At 42.9% G+C, this 19,250-nt stretch overlaps 1 protein-coding gene across 2 annotated transcripts; it reads right to left on the reverse strand.

The window, feature by feature from the left end:
- Nucleotides 1-386: 386 nt before the first annotated feature.
- Nucleotides 387-19,194, reverse strand: LOC107982913 (uncharacterized). Of its 2 annotated transcripts, XM_062981592.1 has the most exons (3): nucleotides 19,041-19,194; nucleotides 7,722-7,822; nucleotides 387-5,213 (listed from the first exon to the last, which is right to left on the reverse strand). In XM_062981592.1, exon 3 carries the CDS (start codon nucleotides 1,524-1,526, stop codon nucleotides 597-599), a length of 930 nt encoding a protein of 309 aa, XP_062837662.1. In that variant the 5' UTR covers nucleotides 1,527-5,213; nucleotides 7,722-7,822; nucleotides 19,041-19,194; the 3' UTR covers nucleotides 387-596. The 2 variants fall into 2 exon arrangements, with proteins under 2 accessions (XP_062837662.1, XP_062837663.1); XM_062981593.1 differs by lacking the exon at nucleotides 19,041-19,194 and having other exon boundaries at nucleotides 7,722-11,063.
- Nucleotides 19,195-19,250: the final 56 nt, after the last annotated feature.

The raw sequence follows: 19,250 nt of genomic DNA on the forward strand, positions 1-19,250 counted from the left end.
GGGGATGCGGTATTGGGGAATCCTAGGAGTCAGGTTTGACTGGTGTCAGGTGTCAGGTTTGAGGGCAATTTTGCCTGGTGTCAGGTTTGAGGGCAATTTTGACTGGAGCAACGTTCTTGGCCCTCCCTGGAATCCCATCGGCCCACACAACAGGGTCGACTTGTTCCAGAATGGCCAAAGGGATCAGGTCAGCCTCTGGGCTGGGCTGATGAAGCAGGAGAGCCTGTATCCTCCACCCCTCCTCCTCTGGGACAGCCAAGATGATCTTTTCTGGCCCAAAGGTGACCTGCGCCCTGATTTTACAAAGGATGTCTCGGCCCAGAAGGGGAACTGGACACTCAGGCATGTACAGGAACTCATGAGACAAGAGTCTTCCCTCCCACCTCACACTCCATGGGCTTGAGAAAAGACCTCTCTGCCTCTTTCCCTGAGACCCCCACTACCTGAGTCTTCCTAGCTCCCATGTCTGTTCCCCGAAACCCTTCGGTGACCACTGAATGGGTGGCCCCACTGTCTAGAAGGAAATCCACAGTTCTTTTTCCTAACTTCAATGGCACCAACGGGTCACTGGGGGCCAAGACGATCCGCTGCCCTAGTCACATGACCCGGCTCTCTGGTCCCTTATCCTTGAGATCGGGACATTCTCTCTTGAAGTGCCCCCTCTGCTGGCAGTAATAACAACGGAGTTCCCTTGGTGGTTCTCTTCCTTGCCCCCTGTCCCTCCAAACTGGCCTTTCTCTGTTCTCCCCAACTCCCCGTCCCCTGTCACGTTCTGCCAGTGCAGCCACCATACTGGTTGCTTGGGCCTGTGCTTGAGCCTGCCGGTCATCTTCTTCCTTCTGGGCCGCTGCATCCTCCCGGTTGTGGAATACCTTAAAAGCAATATTGATTAACTGGGAGATGGGCATACCTTCTCCCCCCTCCAGTTTCTGGAGTTTTAGCCGAATGTCCCTGCATGACCTGCCAATGAACAGGGAATTTAAAGCGGACGCATTTCGGGGGTCAGAGGGGTCAATGTGTGTCCACTGTTTTGCAGTGCGACATAACCGATCATAAAAATCAGAGGGGCTTTCCTCAGGAGTCTGTTTTATGTCATAGTATTTAGAAAGGTTTATAGGTCGAGGATAGACCAACGGCAGGCCAGCCAAGATGGCACGGTGGAAGGCCTTCAAAGACATCATACCAGCGTTGGTATTGTAGTCCCAGCCGGGGTCTTCCTTTGTTGGAAAAATAATTTCAGAATCTCTACCGTCATCTACGTCTGCCTTCATGATTTCAGCCTGAGCTGCGGCCAGTAGGCGGCGCTTCTCCTCTTGAGTAAGGAGAGAAGCCAAGAGAGTCATAACATCTGCCCAGGAGGGGCGATGGGTTAGGAAAATAGTTCTAAAAAGTTCGGTCATTTCCGAGGGGTCTTGGGAAAGTGATGCAGTTGTCTTCTTCCAGGTAATGAGGTCTGTTGTACTGAAAGGGACATGGATTAGGACCGGGTCTCCCCTTGCCCCGATCACCTCCCGTAGGGGGGCCATTACAGTGGCGGGGCGGGCCCGCAGGCTATTTTTGGTGATGAGGGGCTCAAAGGGATCCTCTGACGCTGGGGAAACCCTTCGAGGGGGGAGGGATGAAGTTTCTGATGAGGGAGTAGAAGGGGGACAGCTGAGGTTGGGTCTTTCGGGCGCTAGGGGGACTGGTGGGGTGGTCTGAGAAGCTGGGGGTGCTGAAGAGACGGGGGGGTCCTTGCAGGAGGCGCAGAGGGGAGTAATAGAGGGTGGAAAGTCTGAGAGGCGAGAGGGTCTGGGATCGGGAAGGGTGATCCTCTGGGTAGCGTGTATGGGAGATAGCCATTAAAAAATGGGGAGGGAAATTGAGAAGGAGAGGGAGAAAAGGATTGGAGAATGGGGGGGTTGGGAGGAGGAGAGAGAAGAGAGGATTGGGGGCTGAGAGGGAATGGGAGGTTGGGAAACGGAGGGGAGATGGGGCGAAAGGGTAGGGGGTTGGGAGAGTGAATCTGGGAGAGTGGGGATCCCGGGAAGCAGAGGTTCCCTTGAGGGGTCAATCTGGGAGTTCTGGATCGGTGCAAGACTCAGAACAGGAGGAGAAAGCCGGGGAGGAGGTGGGGCAAGGGATGGGGGTTGAGGTTGGTAAGGTGGGGGACAAGCAAATGTCTCCAGAAGTTCCTCTTCTGGTGGAGGCGGGAGGGGAAGTAGGTCTAGAGAGGAGCTTTTGAGGAGGGTAGGTTTGGAGCCCACGTCCCTGCATGGGAAGACTTGGACCCCCTCCCCCCTTCCACTCTCCCTCTGGCTTAAGGCCATGAACATTGCAGCATAAGCAAGTTGGGTCCACTTGCCCTCCCCATGGCAATGGCTCTGGAGTTTCAAAATGAGACTCTCATCCTCACTGCCATGTGGAGGCCAAGCGACTCCCCCTTCAAGGGCCACGAGGGGCCACTTACGCTTGCTGAGTTGGACCAACCTGGCCTGCACCATGTTTTTCGATGCAAACCCACCCCAATCGGCCAGGATCTTGCCCAATGGAGAATCCCTGGGGATGTCTGCTGGGGTGGGACACCCTAGGCGTGCTGAACAAGCACCCATTCTTGGCTCAACCCCTGCCCAGTACCTGACAGTTAACGGAGTAACGACTCACCCAACCGGCTAGGTGCCGCTCGTCCTTCCGAGAGTTCCCTTCACCAAGACTGAATGGCTGGCGTCCGTGGAATCCGCAGGTGCCCCGGGAACACAACCGTTCCCCTACCCCGCGATTCTTGAACCTGTAATCTTACAAGCCAGACTGTTCTCACACGTCCCCCGAGCGCCAGATGTTCCCGCGTTTCACCAGGAATTTGTTACCGAGCCCTGATCCGAAGTGCAATACCTCCAGGGCTCCTCCCACCTGGGTCTCAACAACGGGGCCGGTTCCCTTTTATTTTTACAGGGCGTCCCCTGTTTCACGTTGGCGCCTTTCCTTCGAGGAGCTAAAAATCTGCTTCCTCCTATCTGGCTCCTTTGTTCAGTACCCTGAATCAGATCTAGAGAGAGAAAGGGACTGCCAGAGAAATTTGGATGTGAAATGAGGTCAAATTGTTGGTCGGAGGGCCCTCCTTGCAGCCGTTTCTCTCCCCAACCTGTTCCAGAATATCTGGACCAAGGTCGCCGCTTGGAATTTTAGCCTAGAAATTGATCTTTGGAACTTCCAAGCAAGTCCCTTCGTGGTAAAGCCAAATTATGTTGTCGACCGCGTTTCTGGGGGATCGGGCCCCTTAAGAAGGGAGCCGATCCGGTCCTGAGGGAACGGACCTTGGCGAAGCCAAAAGAAGAATATAAGCCGCAATACAACCTGAAGCCTGAAATGAAGAAGGTCCGCCAAGTTGAAGGAAAATCCGCCAAGGAGTTTTTATTGAGCAATTCAGCTGAAAAGGACGCTAATAGCGATCATTCAATCTACTAGCGTAACATATGTTTCAAATAAAGCCATATTTATACAATGTTTCGGTCTGACAGCCCTTTGAATTTCCCGCCCCGCTCCCCCGCCCATCTGATCGCGGATAGGCTGAGAGGTTGAACGAGGCGGGCTTTCGTTTCCCGCCTCGCTCTGCTGGCCCAATGGGGAGCCGCTTTTTGTCCCCCCTCGGGCCAATCAGAGAGGAGGAGGCGGGAGCTATTGAAACAATGAAGTGACCGGATGGATTAATCCTAACCCGGCCGATTTCTAAAGGAATTAATGGCACCCATCAAGGGTGTCCGGGGTCCTGTCACGTTCTCAGATGCCTTGGGGTGTCAGACGGGAAGTGGTGATGGGTGGTGATGAGCCATCATTGACGGCCCCACAGGGTGCCTTCCTGCGGCGTCCTGGCCTGGGATATGACAATGTTTGCCCTGGGGGTGAGTCACCTTTAGGAATTTGGTGACTCGCCCTATATTGTCCATGCGGTCGGAATGAGATTGGATTAAACTGTGGCAGATTATCCTTTTGTTTTTTTTGGGAAGGGAGGTCTGGGTCATAGGGCTAGAGTTCATGTTGGGGTCATAATATTTCCCATTTGATCTCATGATTTGACAATTATATGGGATAGAATGAAAACTAAAATAAAGTTGGAACATAAACCCTGCTGGGAAGAATACATATTTTCCGGGGATCCCAAAGAGTACAAATACATATAGGCAGATAGATAGATTTCAAGGAAATAAAGGAGAATCCATAAAGGTGGGTGACATTGTATAAAGGGGAATCATGAATGATATAAGCAATAGAAAACATTTGATAAGGACGAAGTTCACATCATCTGGGGAACCCGTTATGGAAATTCATAACACAACAGTGGGTCATGAGAGTGTCCAAGTACATAGAATATGAAAATTCACAAATACATGAGGGAAAAAGAGTTCATCTGTGATGGGAGGAATTCGTAGAGATGGCATGGGGAAGAGGCACATGTGGGTTGCAGTCTTTGGAAGTATAGGATTTCATAAGTTCAGGGGTAGGTCTGGGGAAGAGTGTTCTTCTCCTTCATAAAATCATGAAAAGTATGAATGAAACGTGGAGGGCACCCGTCCGGGCATCCCCTGGCAGCTGTAGAGGATGAGGGTCCTTGGAGAACTATGTCTCCCCAGCGAGAGAGCGATCCCCCATCCCCAGGTCACAGAAAGGGGGTAGGTATCTCTTAAACCCATTCCGCGGGCCGCGGGGAGAGGAAAATCCGGGATAAGGCAGCAGCTTGGCTTGAAAGGAGCCGTCGGTCCCGTTTGACAGTCAGCTGTTGAGGTGCCGAAAACTGGACCGATTCCGGTTCTGCTGGTTGTCTTCGAGTCAGGAGCCTTAGAAAGGGTTAGGACTAAAAGAGGAGCGTTCTAGGGGTAATTTTGATAGAGATATGAGCCAATTTGTATCGTCCGCCATGTTAATCTATGGCGGAGAAACCTCAACCGGAGTTAAAAGGACGGGAGGGAGAGAGAGAGATTGCATGCAAAGGAGGGAGTCAGAGAAAAGATACAAAATAACCAGATAGAGAGTGTTATTGTTAAAATAAATGCTACTTTTATTGGGGGGATTTGTTACATAGTTCAGGGAAGGGGAAAGTGAAAATAAAAAAGATCTCTTAATAATAGTCTGCTGCGGTCCCGTTCCGTTCCTTTGGTGAGCAATCTATGGAACTCTCCGCTGCGTTTTCAAATCAATTTGAAAGCTGGGGTGGCGGTTATCAATCCCATAATTCAAATCTGATGGCAAGATGAGAAAATATGTTTTTAAGAGGTTGCTATTGTGTGCCTTCAAGTCAATTCCAACTTATGATACTTTCCAATCATGCACCTTCAGTTAATTGTTCCATTGTTGATTTATTCATTTATGTGGTAAGATTAGCAATTGGATGAAAAGCTACTCCCTACAGTCCTACACTGCTACAGAAGCTAACCAAAATTAACAGGAGGGCTCACCCGAAACAACACATTTTTTGCCTGAAATGAACTTATAGCTTTTATTGGAGGTGCTATTTCTGATCAGCAGAGAAGACAATAGTAAAGAGGCAAAATTTACTAGTTGTCTCAACTTCTATTGTGCCCTCTAGGAGCATGGATGGTTATACAAGCATAGTTGCTCCACTTTCAACAAGAATGAAAGGACACATTCCTACCAGTTCATGAACAGAAGCTGACTCGACCACTAATTTAAACTTTCTTTAGCTTGGGAAGACATAAGATAAAAGACAATTATGCAAAAAGAGACCAGGGGGATGGAAGGTTAGTGAGACTAGTGTTGAAGAAATATGATGTTGAAATCTCAAACAAAATACAATGAAGAACATTTAAAGAGATGTCATATCACTATTTAATACAAAAAGTTCAATTTAAATGCACCAAAAAGGTGCACCAAAACAGGTGAAAATTAACAATACAGACAACTCCCAATTTACAAACAAAATAGGTTCTGTAGGTTTGTTCTTAAGTTTAATTTGTATGTAAGTCAGAACAGGTACATTTTTTAAGTGTACCTCCAGCCAAAAATCTATATTTTTAGCTGTGTATAGCATAGGGAAGGGTTAACACCCCTGTGGCACTTGTTTTTCTGTCTGTGCCCCTGTTCAGAAGATTTAAGGTCACTTTCCATCCCTGTGATAATTAGATTTTGAAAAATTTGGCTTGTGGAAAGGATTGGTGATAAAGTTTCAGTGCAGACACCTTTTCCCCATGATAACTTTTGCAGAAATGAATTTCCCTTCCAAGGGGTAGATTTCCCTCACTTCCTGTTGCCTCACCCCATTCTTGAGTCATTTGTGTAAGTCGGATGTTTGTAACTCAAAAGCTGCCTGTACAGATAAATAACTCCCACCTAAACATTAGAAAAAATCCTTGGCAGCAGTAGAATACACTGCCTCACCCCTGTTCTTTACTATGAGCCCTTAACTGTGAGTCGTGGTTAAAAGAGGATAGCAAATCTCACTCCAAGTCCCAAAATGCTTTCAATGTAATGTTTTCAACATGCATCACATTTTTAAAGAGAAAAATCCTTTCATGTTGCACAATGATAGTGCTATTATTCCACTTTAATTGTCCAATGGAATCCTAGAATTGACAGTTTAGGGAAGGATATTATTCATTAGGCTTGCACAATTTGTCTGGAGGATGATCAGTTTTTGGTATTTGAATTTCATTGGGCACCCAGATCCATTTTCGGGAGTCTCCCAAAAAAATTGGCTAATGGAAATATCTGTTTTCAGCTAAGCAGGCAAAAGATCCAGGAAGATCCAGCCAATTGGCGGCAATGGGGAACTTACAAGGGTCCCCTTTCCGTTCCTGGGACCCTTTCCTTTCTGCCTTTCAAGGGAACCTGAGTTTGAGCAACAGGGTTAAGAAAGCACCCTTCCTGGAACCCTTTCCTTTCTTGCCTTCGAAATATGACAGCTGAGCCCTTGCCATTATGGCTGTCTGAACAAGCCAGACAAGCCGGATTGGCCGAAGGGAACCAACAAACCCGAATCCGTGCACAAGCCTATTATTCATGTCCAGCCATAAGGCTCTACTGCCTCACAAATTCCAAACCCCAGAATACCATAGGATGAAGCCAAGACAATTAAAATAACTCATTGTACTTGATTTGGGTGATGTGAAAGAGCCTTGTTTGGGGAAGGCTACACAACAACATCAGCTTTGGGTTGTTGTATGTCTTTCGGGCTGTATGGCCATGTTCCAGAAGTATTCTCTCCTGACGTTTCGCCCACATCTATGGCAGGCATCCTCAGAGGTTGTTTCATGCTGCAGACAAACTGATCACAACACTATGCGGAGATGGCATGACAAACCAGTCAAGAAAGGGAAATCGCAGCATTCAGATCTTGTCTAAAATTGGGGTATTTTTTTACTAAGCCTGTATTTAATTTTATATACAATTGCATTGACATGGTAACTGGAGGATGATATACAAACCTTCTATTTGTGGATTCCATTTACTAACTCCTTACACAGCTGTTGTTCATTTCAGTTGTGCAATATGAAGACAATAATAATAGCCTACTTCATAAGATTTCATAAAAATTACTGAGAATGCATACATGAAATGCTTTGAACATTTTTAAATGTGCTGTGTAAATATCAAGCATTAAGTGCTTTTAGGCCTTTCCAAGTTGGGATTCTGAATAGAGTTCTCTATTAGACTCTCAGTGTTAGTCCTCCAGGAAACAACATGGGGAGAAAGAAGTGTGTCTTTCCAAAAATATACACATTGGTTATGACCTTGATAGTTTGGTGCTCGGAAGGAGTCCATAGAGATGCTTGTGTGATTGGATGCATTTACTTTAAAGATGAGCTATTCATCACGTGGCTCCAAATGTGTTCTGACATGCACAAACAGAGAGAGAAGGGAAAGTGTTTTGTTTATAGGCATCTGTTGCATATTAATAAAGAACATTTATAGAACATTTTAGAAAAACCTGGGACAGTTGCATTAACCATAGTTAGAAATACATTAACATTCTAATAATATATTTCCTTTCACTTGCATCTCACTGTGTTTTAAGATTTTTTCTTGAGTTTTTTTTTTGTTTACAGTTTGACATTCTCCCCTTTATCCCCTTTTCTTGTTTTCTTAACTGTATCCTGTTGTAATATTCCCCTTGGAAGGTCTTTTATAGAGTATTTTTACACACATTTTGAAAACTTCCTTCCTGACTCTTGCATCCTCTCTTTAGATGTCAACAATAGAGATAATGATCCTTTGCTAAACTTCACTGGGAAATGCATAAGACTTTTACAGCTTTCATACATGTTGAAGCCAAGTTGTTTATCTGTGGTATATATAAAACTTTATAACTGTTACAAACAATACCTTACTGTTAGAAACCAACAAAGAGGGACTCATACACATTTGAGGAAAGTTTTTACAAAATTGTCAGCATTTTCAGATTTGTTTTCTCAACTGAAAACTGGATTTGAATGACAGTTCCAACACTTATCACACTGGGCATGCAATCGGGTTTGTATTCCATTGATACTAAACACTTGATTTTCACCATTTTCCACTGAGACATCTTTATTATTATTCAAGATTTATAAGACTTTATCACATGAACCCACTATTCCATTGCTATCACATTATCATTGATAGTGGATATATATTGGACAGAGCATCTTTGATATTCCACCTCTCTTCAATCATGCAATTGTATCGATTTGACAATCCGTAGTGCCGTAATCATGCTTATGCACACTCATAATCCTGCGTTCCTGCATTAGCAATGGTCCTTAATTTTTTTAGTTTATATTTTTATCACAATTGTGCAATTCTAGCATTTGAAAACAGCAAAGGAAAATATAATTATGAACTATAAAATCATATGAAAATGGCCAGCTTGGGAATACCAGGGGGAAGGGGGAAGATGGGGAGAGAAGTATCTCACCACTTGACATCACTTCACTGCCTACATGCTGCCACAGAAGAGAAAAGGACCCATCACTCCAAGGTAAGTGACAAGATTGGGAAAAGTTGATGGATTTTACTTATTAATAGCTTGGGACATAGAATCATGGAGAAGGTGCAGTCCGTAGTAGTTAGGTAGAAAAATGCTATATTAAATAGGAATGCATTGCTTATATCTCCAGTGAATGGAAAAACACAATTCTAATGCACATGCGTTCACAGTGCATGTTGTAGCCTAGTCGCCTACTTGATCCCCTTTTCACTCAAACACCACATAGATGAACAAGAATTGTAAGTTTATTAAGAAAAGTGTATATAATATAAAAACAGTTTCGAAATACATCCATGAGTTAGATTTTCAGAAGCTTAACAAAAAGCAATAACCAACTCTGAATAGGAATTCCAAAAATCACTTAAAGCAAAAGCAAGAACTGTAATCCAAGGGTTGTTGCACTTAAACTAGAATTATATCCAAAGGCTTGAAAGCATGAACATAATCATAATCCAAAATCTTGATACTTGAACTTGACTATAATCCCAAAGGCTTGAAACTTGTAACAAGATTTATAATCCAAACAGAAGGCATGGAACTTAATCAGAAAAACAAGATACAAACTCAAGAACAGAACTCCTAACTCAGATTTCCCATGACAGGCAACTTGACACATGAAAATCCACTGTTAATCTCTGCATCTAACGTTGACTCCAATTCCTTAAAATTACTCTCTCTGGCTCACGGCATCACTCTTTCTCACACCTGGGTTCCCTTTGTTTATCTTTCAGTCTCTGGGAACACTTAATTTGTCTCTGTTTCGCGTTATCCAAAACAGCATCACCAACAACAATTCCCTGCTTCGGGTTTAAAAAAGGTTTCCAGTTACCTGGGTCTAAGGAATTACTTCAGGTGCCCAATGGACCCTTTACTAAGGGTGCATCTACACTATAAAACATAGTTGACCCTCCACATTTAGTTTTGGCATTTGCTGTTTTGATTATTCTTGGTTGTGATTTAAAATGTTCTCTTTAGGAAACTCCAGTTCCTTCAGTGCAACTCTGTGACCAGCTTCTTCGAAATATTGATAGGGTGATGCTGGAAGATCTAGAGATAGCTAAAGAGGTGTTCTTTCAAGTGAGAATTAGCACTTTTAAAAAGTTTGTGAGTGTCCTGTGCCCTGAACTCCAGCAAATGTGGAGGGTTGGCTATAATGTAGTTTTGACACTCCTTTAACTGCCATGGCTTAGTGCTTTGAAATCCAGGAATTTATAGTTTGGTGAGACACCAGCACTCTTTGGCAGAGAAGGCTAAAGGTCTTCTAAAACAAGAACTCCCATGATTCTATAGCATTTACTCACGACAGTTAAAGTGGTGTCAGACTGCATTAATTTAACACTGTAAATGCACGCTAAGTGTAACTTTTCTCTTAAAAGAAAGATACCACTCTCCATATCAGAAAGCGTTTTTAAGAAATACCTTTCTTTTATCACTGGCCTTCTGTGTGACATCAATGAAGGAAGAAGATTGCTATTTACATATTTTAAGTCCATTGGGTCCTTAGACATGTGACTGCATTGCTCTTTGGATTGCAGCCAGCATGTCAGAACATCACTGCACGCATGGATGCATTTTGGTTAAGTAGCTATTAACTCTGTGAACTTTACAGAGAAAAATATAATTGAATCTGAACTGATTATATAACCTGCTTCCTTTTTCAGATGTATCTAATGAATATTCAAGAAACAAATATTAATCCTTTAACTATACATATGCAAATGGTATACCCTCAGGATCTTGCTATTTTCACATCACAGCTAAAGGAAAATAGTTATTTCAAATCTCATCATTCTAACTTGCAGTTGGAAAAATTAATTCAAAATTTCTTTCATAATATGGATACTAGAAGTGAAGGTACATTGGAATAGGGTTTATTCATTAAACTGTCCCATGCCCTGTCCCATCCCCGTCACCGGCCTCCACCCCCTGTGCCTTCCCAGTCAGGCTGATGTTGACAAAGGTGTCCGGTAATAGCCAGGTACTCTCTGTGGCCATTTAGCAGCAGTGGGTGGGAATCTACTATTTATCTCAGGGCGGTTCCACACAGGGCTTTAACCCTCACCCAATAGGGTTTCTTAAACCCGATTGGGCCTGGGTTGAAGTCCACACACCCCCTCCCAACATCCACACTTTCCTGAGGGCGGGGTGGGGGGTATCCAGATGCCTTGCCAGACTTTCTGGCAGGGCACCAAGACAGAAAACAAGACCTTGCTATCATTCCCCCTTCTTCAGAGCTCTCTTGATGCATAGAAATAACGCACCAGGAGAAAGAGGGCCAGAAGCTATTTTCCTCCCGCCACCCTTCTCCTGGCGTGTCATTTCTACCAAAATCCATGAATGGCCAAGTTCCATTATATACAGTAGTGTAGTAAAATAGTATATAAAATTGCAAAAATCAATATTTTCTTTATTTACATGTTATCAAGCTGTGGATGGGTGAACCCATGGATGCAGAGTATGTGGATTCAGAGACCTGATTGTATATGTGTCAAACAATGTGTCCCCAGAGTTAGTTTGCTATCATCAAGTATGGTAGACAATGTTGTTCAGTCCAAATTTAAAGTAAGCTGAACTGCCATCCTGGGAGGTTGTGTATTTTGTCTTCTAATCAGGCAGTAAAATGTCTTAGGGTGGCCATAAAGAAGATATTAAGAAACCAACCAGGAACATAATACTGAAACTTGTCTTATATTTGATCATACAAAATAGAATATTGCTACAAAGTTGGCAGATGTAACAATAAAAATTTATTTCCCAACTTGCATGACATAAATGCACCCATTAAACTGTCCCTTGTTAGCTAAGAAAATAGAGAATGGAGCACTACTCCTACATTGATTCCAAGTGTCTCCTTGACTTCTTTGATTTTTGTTTTTACTACAGAAAAAATGACATATTACACCGATGCATGCAGAGAATGGGATGGTTTCATTATTGAACTACAGCTTCCAGAATCCTGTAGCCTCCATGGAAAGGATCATGCTGGATGGGTGATCCTGGGACAAAGTGACTTCCTGAATTTCTAGATAAGAAATTGATATTTCACACAAACATACCCTTCAACAACCCGAGCTACTAGGCCTATCCATCTGATACAGTCTAACTGAAATTTCATGTAATTTTAATACTTTTTCTGGTATTCAGATAGAGAGACAAATCCCAAAATCAGCACTGCTATAAAAAAAGATAATATGGTTTTATTTAGTGACATGGGTTCAAAACATGTTCCTCCACCTTTTTCCAACACAAATTAATGGATGCAATACTAGCTAAATTTGACAGTTGCAGGTGACAATATGTAAGAAATATAGGACTCAGACCTTTAACCATATTGTGTACATAATATCAGTGTAGGAAGTGGCGAAAGAAGTCCACCGTGTTCTTCTTGCTCACTCATATATACAATACGGCCCCTATACTGTATCTTCAGGGAATATGTTCCTGGCTTTCAAGTGGACACGTGAAACTGTGGGTCAAAGTAAACCCAATTGAAATAAAGGATTTCTGGCCCAAGAATATCATGGAGTCATGCTGGAAAACCCAGAAAAGTCCAGAGAGGACATATGGATAAATGAAACCATGAATACTGGTTCTGCAGATATGGGGGTTGTATTACATTATGTTGACCCATCCCGTGATTTTATAAAGGAAGGCTCCCTTCTTGGGTTGAAACATCTGGAAATGGGTCTGATGCAAAAATGCATGAGACACCTAAAAACCCGTGGTAGAATTTTGACCTTTCTTGGAAATATAATGTAACCTTCCCTCCTTAGTAAATGGAGATTTGAGAAATGTCTGTTATCCTACAACTGGCCGACTTGTGGCTCTCCAGATGTTCTTGAACTACAGCTCCTATCATCCCCCATAGACTGTCAAAATACAGTAGGTCATGTGAGAGCTTCAGTTCAACAGCCTCTGGAGTTCTACAAATTGATGTGCCTGCTTTAAGCACTGAACAATCTGAAGAACCATGAACAAATGTTCATAATTTCCAACATAATTATTCCTATGGGTGAAACCAAGGCAAAGAGCATTTGGCCCAAAAGAAATTGTTTTCTTTGGTTCAATTCTCCTTTGATCTGTGTCAGTTGTTGTTCTCTCCCCCCTTTTATCAGCTACCTCATGGTATTTCAAAACCTTCAATACTCCAGATGTGTAAGTATATTTTATGATATTTTAATCCCATTGTGGTATTCATGGATCACCCTAGCTAATCTCCAGAATTTTTCTTCCTTTTCAAGTGCTCTGATAATGTTTAATATATTGGAGTTTTTCTTACAGAAGATGAGAACATTTGGAGACAGGCATCTCCGTGTCTTAATTCATATTCATCTTATTCCTGTGATCTTGTTCTAATTGGCTAAATGGCCTTGGAAGCAAGCCTGGCTGGATGCCATAAATTCTTACCCTAGGCCTCCAGTTTACCTCCCTGGAAGGACAAATATAATTCTTCGGCCAGAAGGGGATCATAACTGTTAATAGAACAGTCGCTACATTTTGAACAGCAAATCTGAAACATATTTAGGATCATACTGGAAAATTGTAATTAATGATAGGAAAACAGATCTACTAGCTCGACCAGATAACCAAACATGCAAAAAGAAAACATAATAGTAATGGAGGGTGTCAACTACTCTTATATTTGTCAAAAAACAAACTTTGCCAGTAGTACAAAGTCCAACAAATTCGTCACTTGCCTTGCAGACAATTTAATTGTCCAGAAGGTAGAAGAGGCAACAAGGGGATCAGCTATTCTGGATCTGATCCTAACCAACAGTGAGGATCTAGTCAATGGAATGGAAGTGGTGGGATCCTTAGGTGGAAATGACCATTTGCTCCTGGAGTTTGCAATACAAACGAAGAGTGAGACTAAGGGCCCTTCCATACAGCCATATAAAATCAAGATTATCTGCTTTGAACTGGATTATATGGCAATATAGATTTATATAATCCAGTTCAAAGCAGATAATGTGGATTATCTGCTTTGATCATCTGGATTGTATGGCATTGTAGAAGGGGCCTGAGATGTGCCTCCATTTCAGAGAGCATAATCAACAACACAAACATCTATTACAAAAATCTATTACGAAATCTCTTATTTGCTTCAGAATCTTTAAGAACTAAAGTATTATTATGTTCATCTCTCTCTCTCTCTCTCTCTCTCTTTTTCTGTGTGGGTCTACTAGCCATCATTTTGGGACTCATATATCCGTATGTGCCAAAATGTATTTGAAAAGTCAAACTGGTAGATTATAGATACACTGCATTGCAAATATGTTGTGCAGTTTTCAAGTGTATGCCTTTCTTCGCCAGTCACACCTTTTGTGCCGTCGCGCCTGGGGCTGTAAACTCTTAGTGAAAGAGGCATGGACGTGACATCTTTCCCCAGGGGATTGCTTCTTGCCCTCCTTTAGGGAAACTGGAACTCCCAAGGACCAAAACACTGTAGTTAACTCAAAAACTGGGTTTATTCTTCACAAAGGGGGTAAAAGAAAATATACATTACAGTCTTTGATTGTTTAAGTCCATGAAGCTTGTCCAGATCCCTCTTTCTCTGGCTGTGAATGCCGGAGCAAACTCAGCCTCAGTCCAATGACCTATATCTGAAGACAAGAGTCTTCCTCTGTTGCCAAAGGACTGATGTGAAGGCGCTTGAGACTCCTCAACGTTGTTCAGGTTGGCCCTGAACATGAAGTGTGAGTCCCAAGGGTAAGAACCTCAGAATTGGTGCTGAGAGGTAACTTTTGAAGGGCTTTTTGAGCCAAGCCTCTCTTTCACGTCCATCCGATAGAGTGGAATGAAAAGGAGGAAACACAGTCCTACTCCAGGAAGAGGTGGAGCCAAACAGTTTTGCTGAGTGAGCAATATAACAGGTACAAACAACATTGATTGACAGATATAAATAACCAATCCAACTACATTTACAGGGTAAGGGCAAAATCAGGCATGATACAGCAATTCAAATCTTGAAACTTATAGTTTGACATATAGATGGCGCCACTCGCGCCGTCACACCTTTCATTAAAAGCAGATGGGACATCCAAGCATCCCTTGTGGTAGTCTGCCATGCAGAAACAAATCACATGTGTCAAAACTAAAGAGCCACAAAAATATGACAACTGAGTTTTCCATAGAGGCAATAAACTTCTAAACCAGTGGTTCTCAACCTTTTTTTTAATCAGGGACCACTTGACCAGGGACTTTGACTAGAGACCACTTTCCAATATTAGTGCCAAAAGGGTTATGAATCAATTTTTGGTTAACTTTAGATTCGATTTGGTTATTTGGGGGTGCTGATTCAGAAAATTGCATTGGATAGACCACAACAGCTCTAGTTTCTGATATAGAACATATGCCATCGAGTAGTCATCATCTGCTTGCCCACCAAAAACCATATTTAATAGTCTAGAGCTGATATGGTCTATCCAATGCAACTTTCTGAATCAGCACCCCAAATAATCATAGAACAGGCATAAAACTGAAGACACCAAGGCACCCCCCTTCCAGGCGCCACATGGAATAGCTCTGCTCAGGAGGAGGGGGGAGGAGGAGAAGCAGCAGTCAGGAGGTTTCTTGTCCGCCTTTTGTAGATAGCCAGCTTCTCCCCTCCTGACATCCCTGTTGCCTCAACACTGTAAGAGGGTTTTGTGAGACCGGTCACTCTCGTTGCAACAGTGCAGTAACAGTGACACCACGGACCATGTTTTAGTTCTTGGGGACCACACATTGGGTACCACTGTTCTAAACCAATTGGCAGAGCCAAACTTCAATAACCAGGTCCTTGGCCGTTTTGAGACTTACATGAGCCTCTGCTTTCAGTGAAGATGGATAGATTCTTATATATCAATAAAACAGAATAACTATAATATCAGAATAATGTTTTCCAAAAAATGAGATGCATTTACTGTAACACAAAATTGCCCTCCTTGTGATTTTTCCTTCCAGATAACAGTTGATAAACAGATCTTTTTCATTGCATGTAAAGAGTGTCCATTAGTGATGAAGAAACTTCAAGGGTAACATACCAAAATGTAATTATTTGTGTAGAAATCACAGCCTTATCAATAAATAATTAAGCATTTGGCCATGAACATAGAACCAGAACCAGGCACAATTAAGTATTTGAGCATATGCACATATTATCTCTCTTAAAGGTCAAAAAAATCTAAACCCTTGCCTTTCATACATTCCATGTTTCTGCCTATTTTTCATTACACAGAGATAGATGGATAAATCTTGCCACATGAGAAATTATGTTTACGCATAGGTAAAGGTAAAGGTTTCCCCTGATGATAAGTCTAGTCATGTCTGACTCTGTGGGTTAGTGCTCATCCCCATTTCTAAGCCAAAGAGACGGTGTTGTTCATAGACACCTCCTAGGTCATGTGGCCGGCATGACTGCATGGAGCGCTGTTACCTTCCTGCCAGAGCAGTACCTATTGGTCTTCTCACTTTTGCATGTTTTCGAACTGGTAGGTTGGCAGAAACTGGGACTAGCAGCAGAAGCTCACCTCGCTCCCTGGATTCGAACAATCGACCTTTTGGTCAGCAAGTTCAGAAGCTCAGCAGTGTAAATCGCTGCACCACCGGGGGCATAGTTTACCCATGGACAGATGCATTTATGGTTTGGCAGTAACAAAACAAGTGATTAAGCTTTCTGGGGGGCATGATAATATGCAGTGAAGTTTTATGTGTCAAATAGTAAGAGAGCATCCCACAAGACTTCAAAGTGAACAAATGTATTATGGTGTAACTTTTAATGGGCTCGCATTATAAAATGCAGGAAGTGGTCACATAAATAGTCAGGTATATACCCTTGGAGTAGAGAAAAAGCAAGTTGTTGCTGTTATTGTAAGATGAGGTCAAAAAGCCAAGCATTTAAAGAGCACTCAATGCTATGCAGAATTTAATAACATTATTTTTAAAAAATACGGTTCGCATGGGTGTGACTCAATTCTGACTAGCAGGAACTGTTGAAAAGACATTGCGTGATCAATAGTGTGCATCAGTGATAAATACCCCAAAAGGGACAATTACTGTTGTAGTAAGGAAGCCACTCCCAGAACTTGTTGATCTATAGAATATTTGAAGTATTTATGTTCACTTATGCTTCTCTGAGGAGCCCCGGTGGCGAAGTGTGTTAAAGCACTGAGCTGCTGAACTTGTAGACCAAAAGGTCGCAAGTTCAAATCCCAGGAGCAGAGTGAGCGCCCGCTGTTAGCTCCAGCTTCTGCCAACCTAGCAGTTCAAAAACACGCCATTGTGAGTAGATCAATAGGTACCGCTCCGGCAGGAAGATAACAGTGCTCCATGTAGTCATGCCGGCCACATGACCATGGAGGTGTCTACAGACAATGCCAGCCCTTGGGCTTAGAAATGGAGATGAGCACCAACCTCCAGAGTCAGACATGAATGGACTTAACGTCAGGGGAAACCTTTACCTTTACCTATGCTTCTCTGGCTTGGTTGTTTCCTTTCACATGTTAATAATGTAAGTTTTGAATTAAAAGTTTGCTGAAAGATGTCAAACTTTTTTTTTCTTTTGTGGCAGAAGAACCTATCTTGCCCCGATTCTTTCTATAGGCCCTTCCACACAGCCATATAACCCAGACTATCAAGGCAGAATAACCCACAATTTCTGCTTTGAACTGAATCCACACTGCCCTCCAGTTCAAAGCAGATAATGTGGGATTTTATTCAGTTGTGTGGAGGTGGCCCATGTTATTTTTTAACTTCTGGAACCGAAATTTTCTCTTAAAGAAGTAAAGCCGTAGACTACAGTCAGTACTCCGTATCCACCAATTCTGTAGATATGGATTCAACTGTTCACAAGTTCAAGATATTGTGGGGAAGGGGGACAAAAAAGCAAACTTTGACATTGAGCCATGGCAGTCAAGTGGGATCATAGAATCATAGAATCGTAGAGTTGGAAGAGACCTCACGGGCCATCCAGTCCAATCCCCTGCAAGAAGCAGGAAAATCTCATTCAAACTGCATTCATATAGATACACACCCAGTGAAGTGATAGTACACACACACAGCAAGAGACCTGCCTACCTAGTTGACTGCTTCATATCTTTTAGAGTCTTTAATACTGGGTGACTTTAGACAAGTCACACTTTCTCAACCTCAGAAGGCGGCAAGGGCAAACACTCCCTGACTTAATTCTTCCTTGATCGGTTTGCCATAAATCAAAACCGAAACTTTGTTATTTTTCCCAGCACAAGCTGACACAGCTGTTCTCTCTAGAATTATTCAAAAGGGGCATCCTTTGTTTTGGAAAGAAACTGTGCTTCCCTTTCAGGTAACTGGTAATCAGAAAGGTCATTGCAATTATTGTTTGGCTTGTGACTCATCTAGTTGGTGGACCAGTTTTTCTTCCAGAGTGAGCCGTCTTTCTGAACAAAAAAAGAGATTTTGGTTTCAGTTAGGTGCCACTTCTGTGAAACTTGCTTTAAAACTGTTCTGCTTAGTAGATTCTCTGGCACATTCACCTTTGGAACCTGTCTCTCCATGTTGATTCAAATTGCATTTTGGCACATATCTTTTCCCAAAGGGCAGCTGTGTTTTGGCTGCTAGGCTAAGCCAATCGCCCGTTAATAGTCAGGGATGATTGGCCAACCTTTCCTTAATGGGAGAAAATTTCTGAGGATCTTTTTTCTAAATGACTTGCAGAGCTGAATGACTTGCAGACTTGCAGAATGAGATGCAAAGCCAGCCAGAGTTCTGCCAGTGAATGAACATGATGCAAAAGGAATATACAGGTATGGCTTACATTACAAAACCTTGTCAATTAAGCTCATTTTTACAGTTTTTTTTAAACCCCCACTCAGTCTGTTTTTTGTTCCTTATCCTCTGTCAAGTTGGAAAGGTTTGGATGGGTTTTTAAAATATATATTATTGGCATTTGGAGGATAAAAAAGGAGGGCAGGAGAAACACAGGCTTTTGGTGCTGGATTGCAGCACTGTCTGTAGTAAACAATGCAGCAAAGCATGAGCTGGGGAAAAGCAGGATTCTGCTGTGACTAAGGGAAGTTGTACACAGATACTATAATTCAGTTTGCAAATTGATCTCAGGACTTACACAAAGACCCCAAGAACTGGTTTGAAGCTGGGACAATGACCACAATATCCGGGAACCACACCCAAAAATCGCAGTATCTGCAGCTAGCCAGTCACTGAGATGCACTGATGCGCATATCCATGTTCATCTGGGATCATCACTGGACCCTGGCAGGGCAAAGGAAATGCAGAAAGTGAGAGTTCCTATGAGAATTATATAGTTTCCCTCCCA

Source organism: Anolis carolinensis, chromosome 5, assembly GCF_035594765.1.
Source record: "Anolis carolinensis isolate JA03-04 chromosome 5, rAnoCar3.1.pri, whole genome shotgun sequence".
NCBI lineage: Eukaryota > Metazoa > Chordata > Lepidosauria > Squamata > Dactyloidae > Anolis > Anolis carolinensis.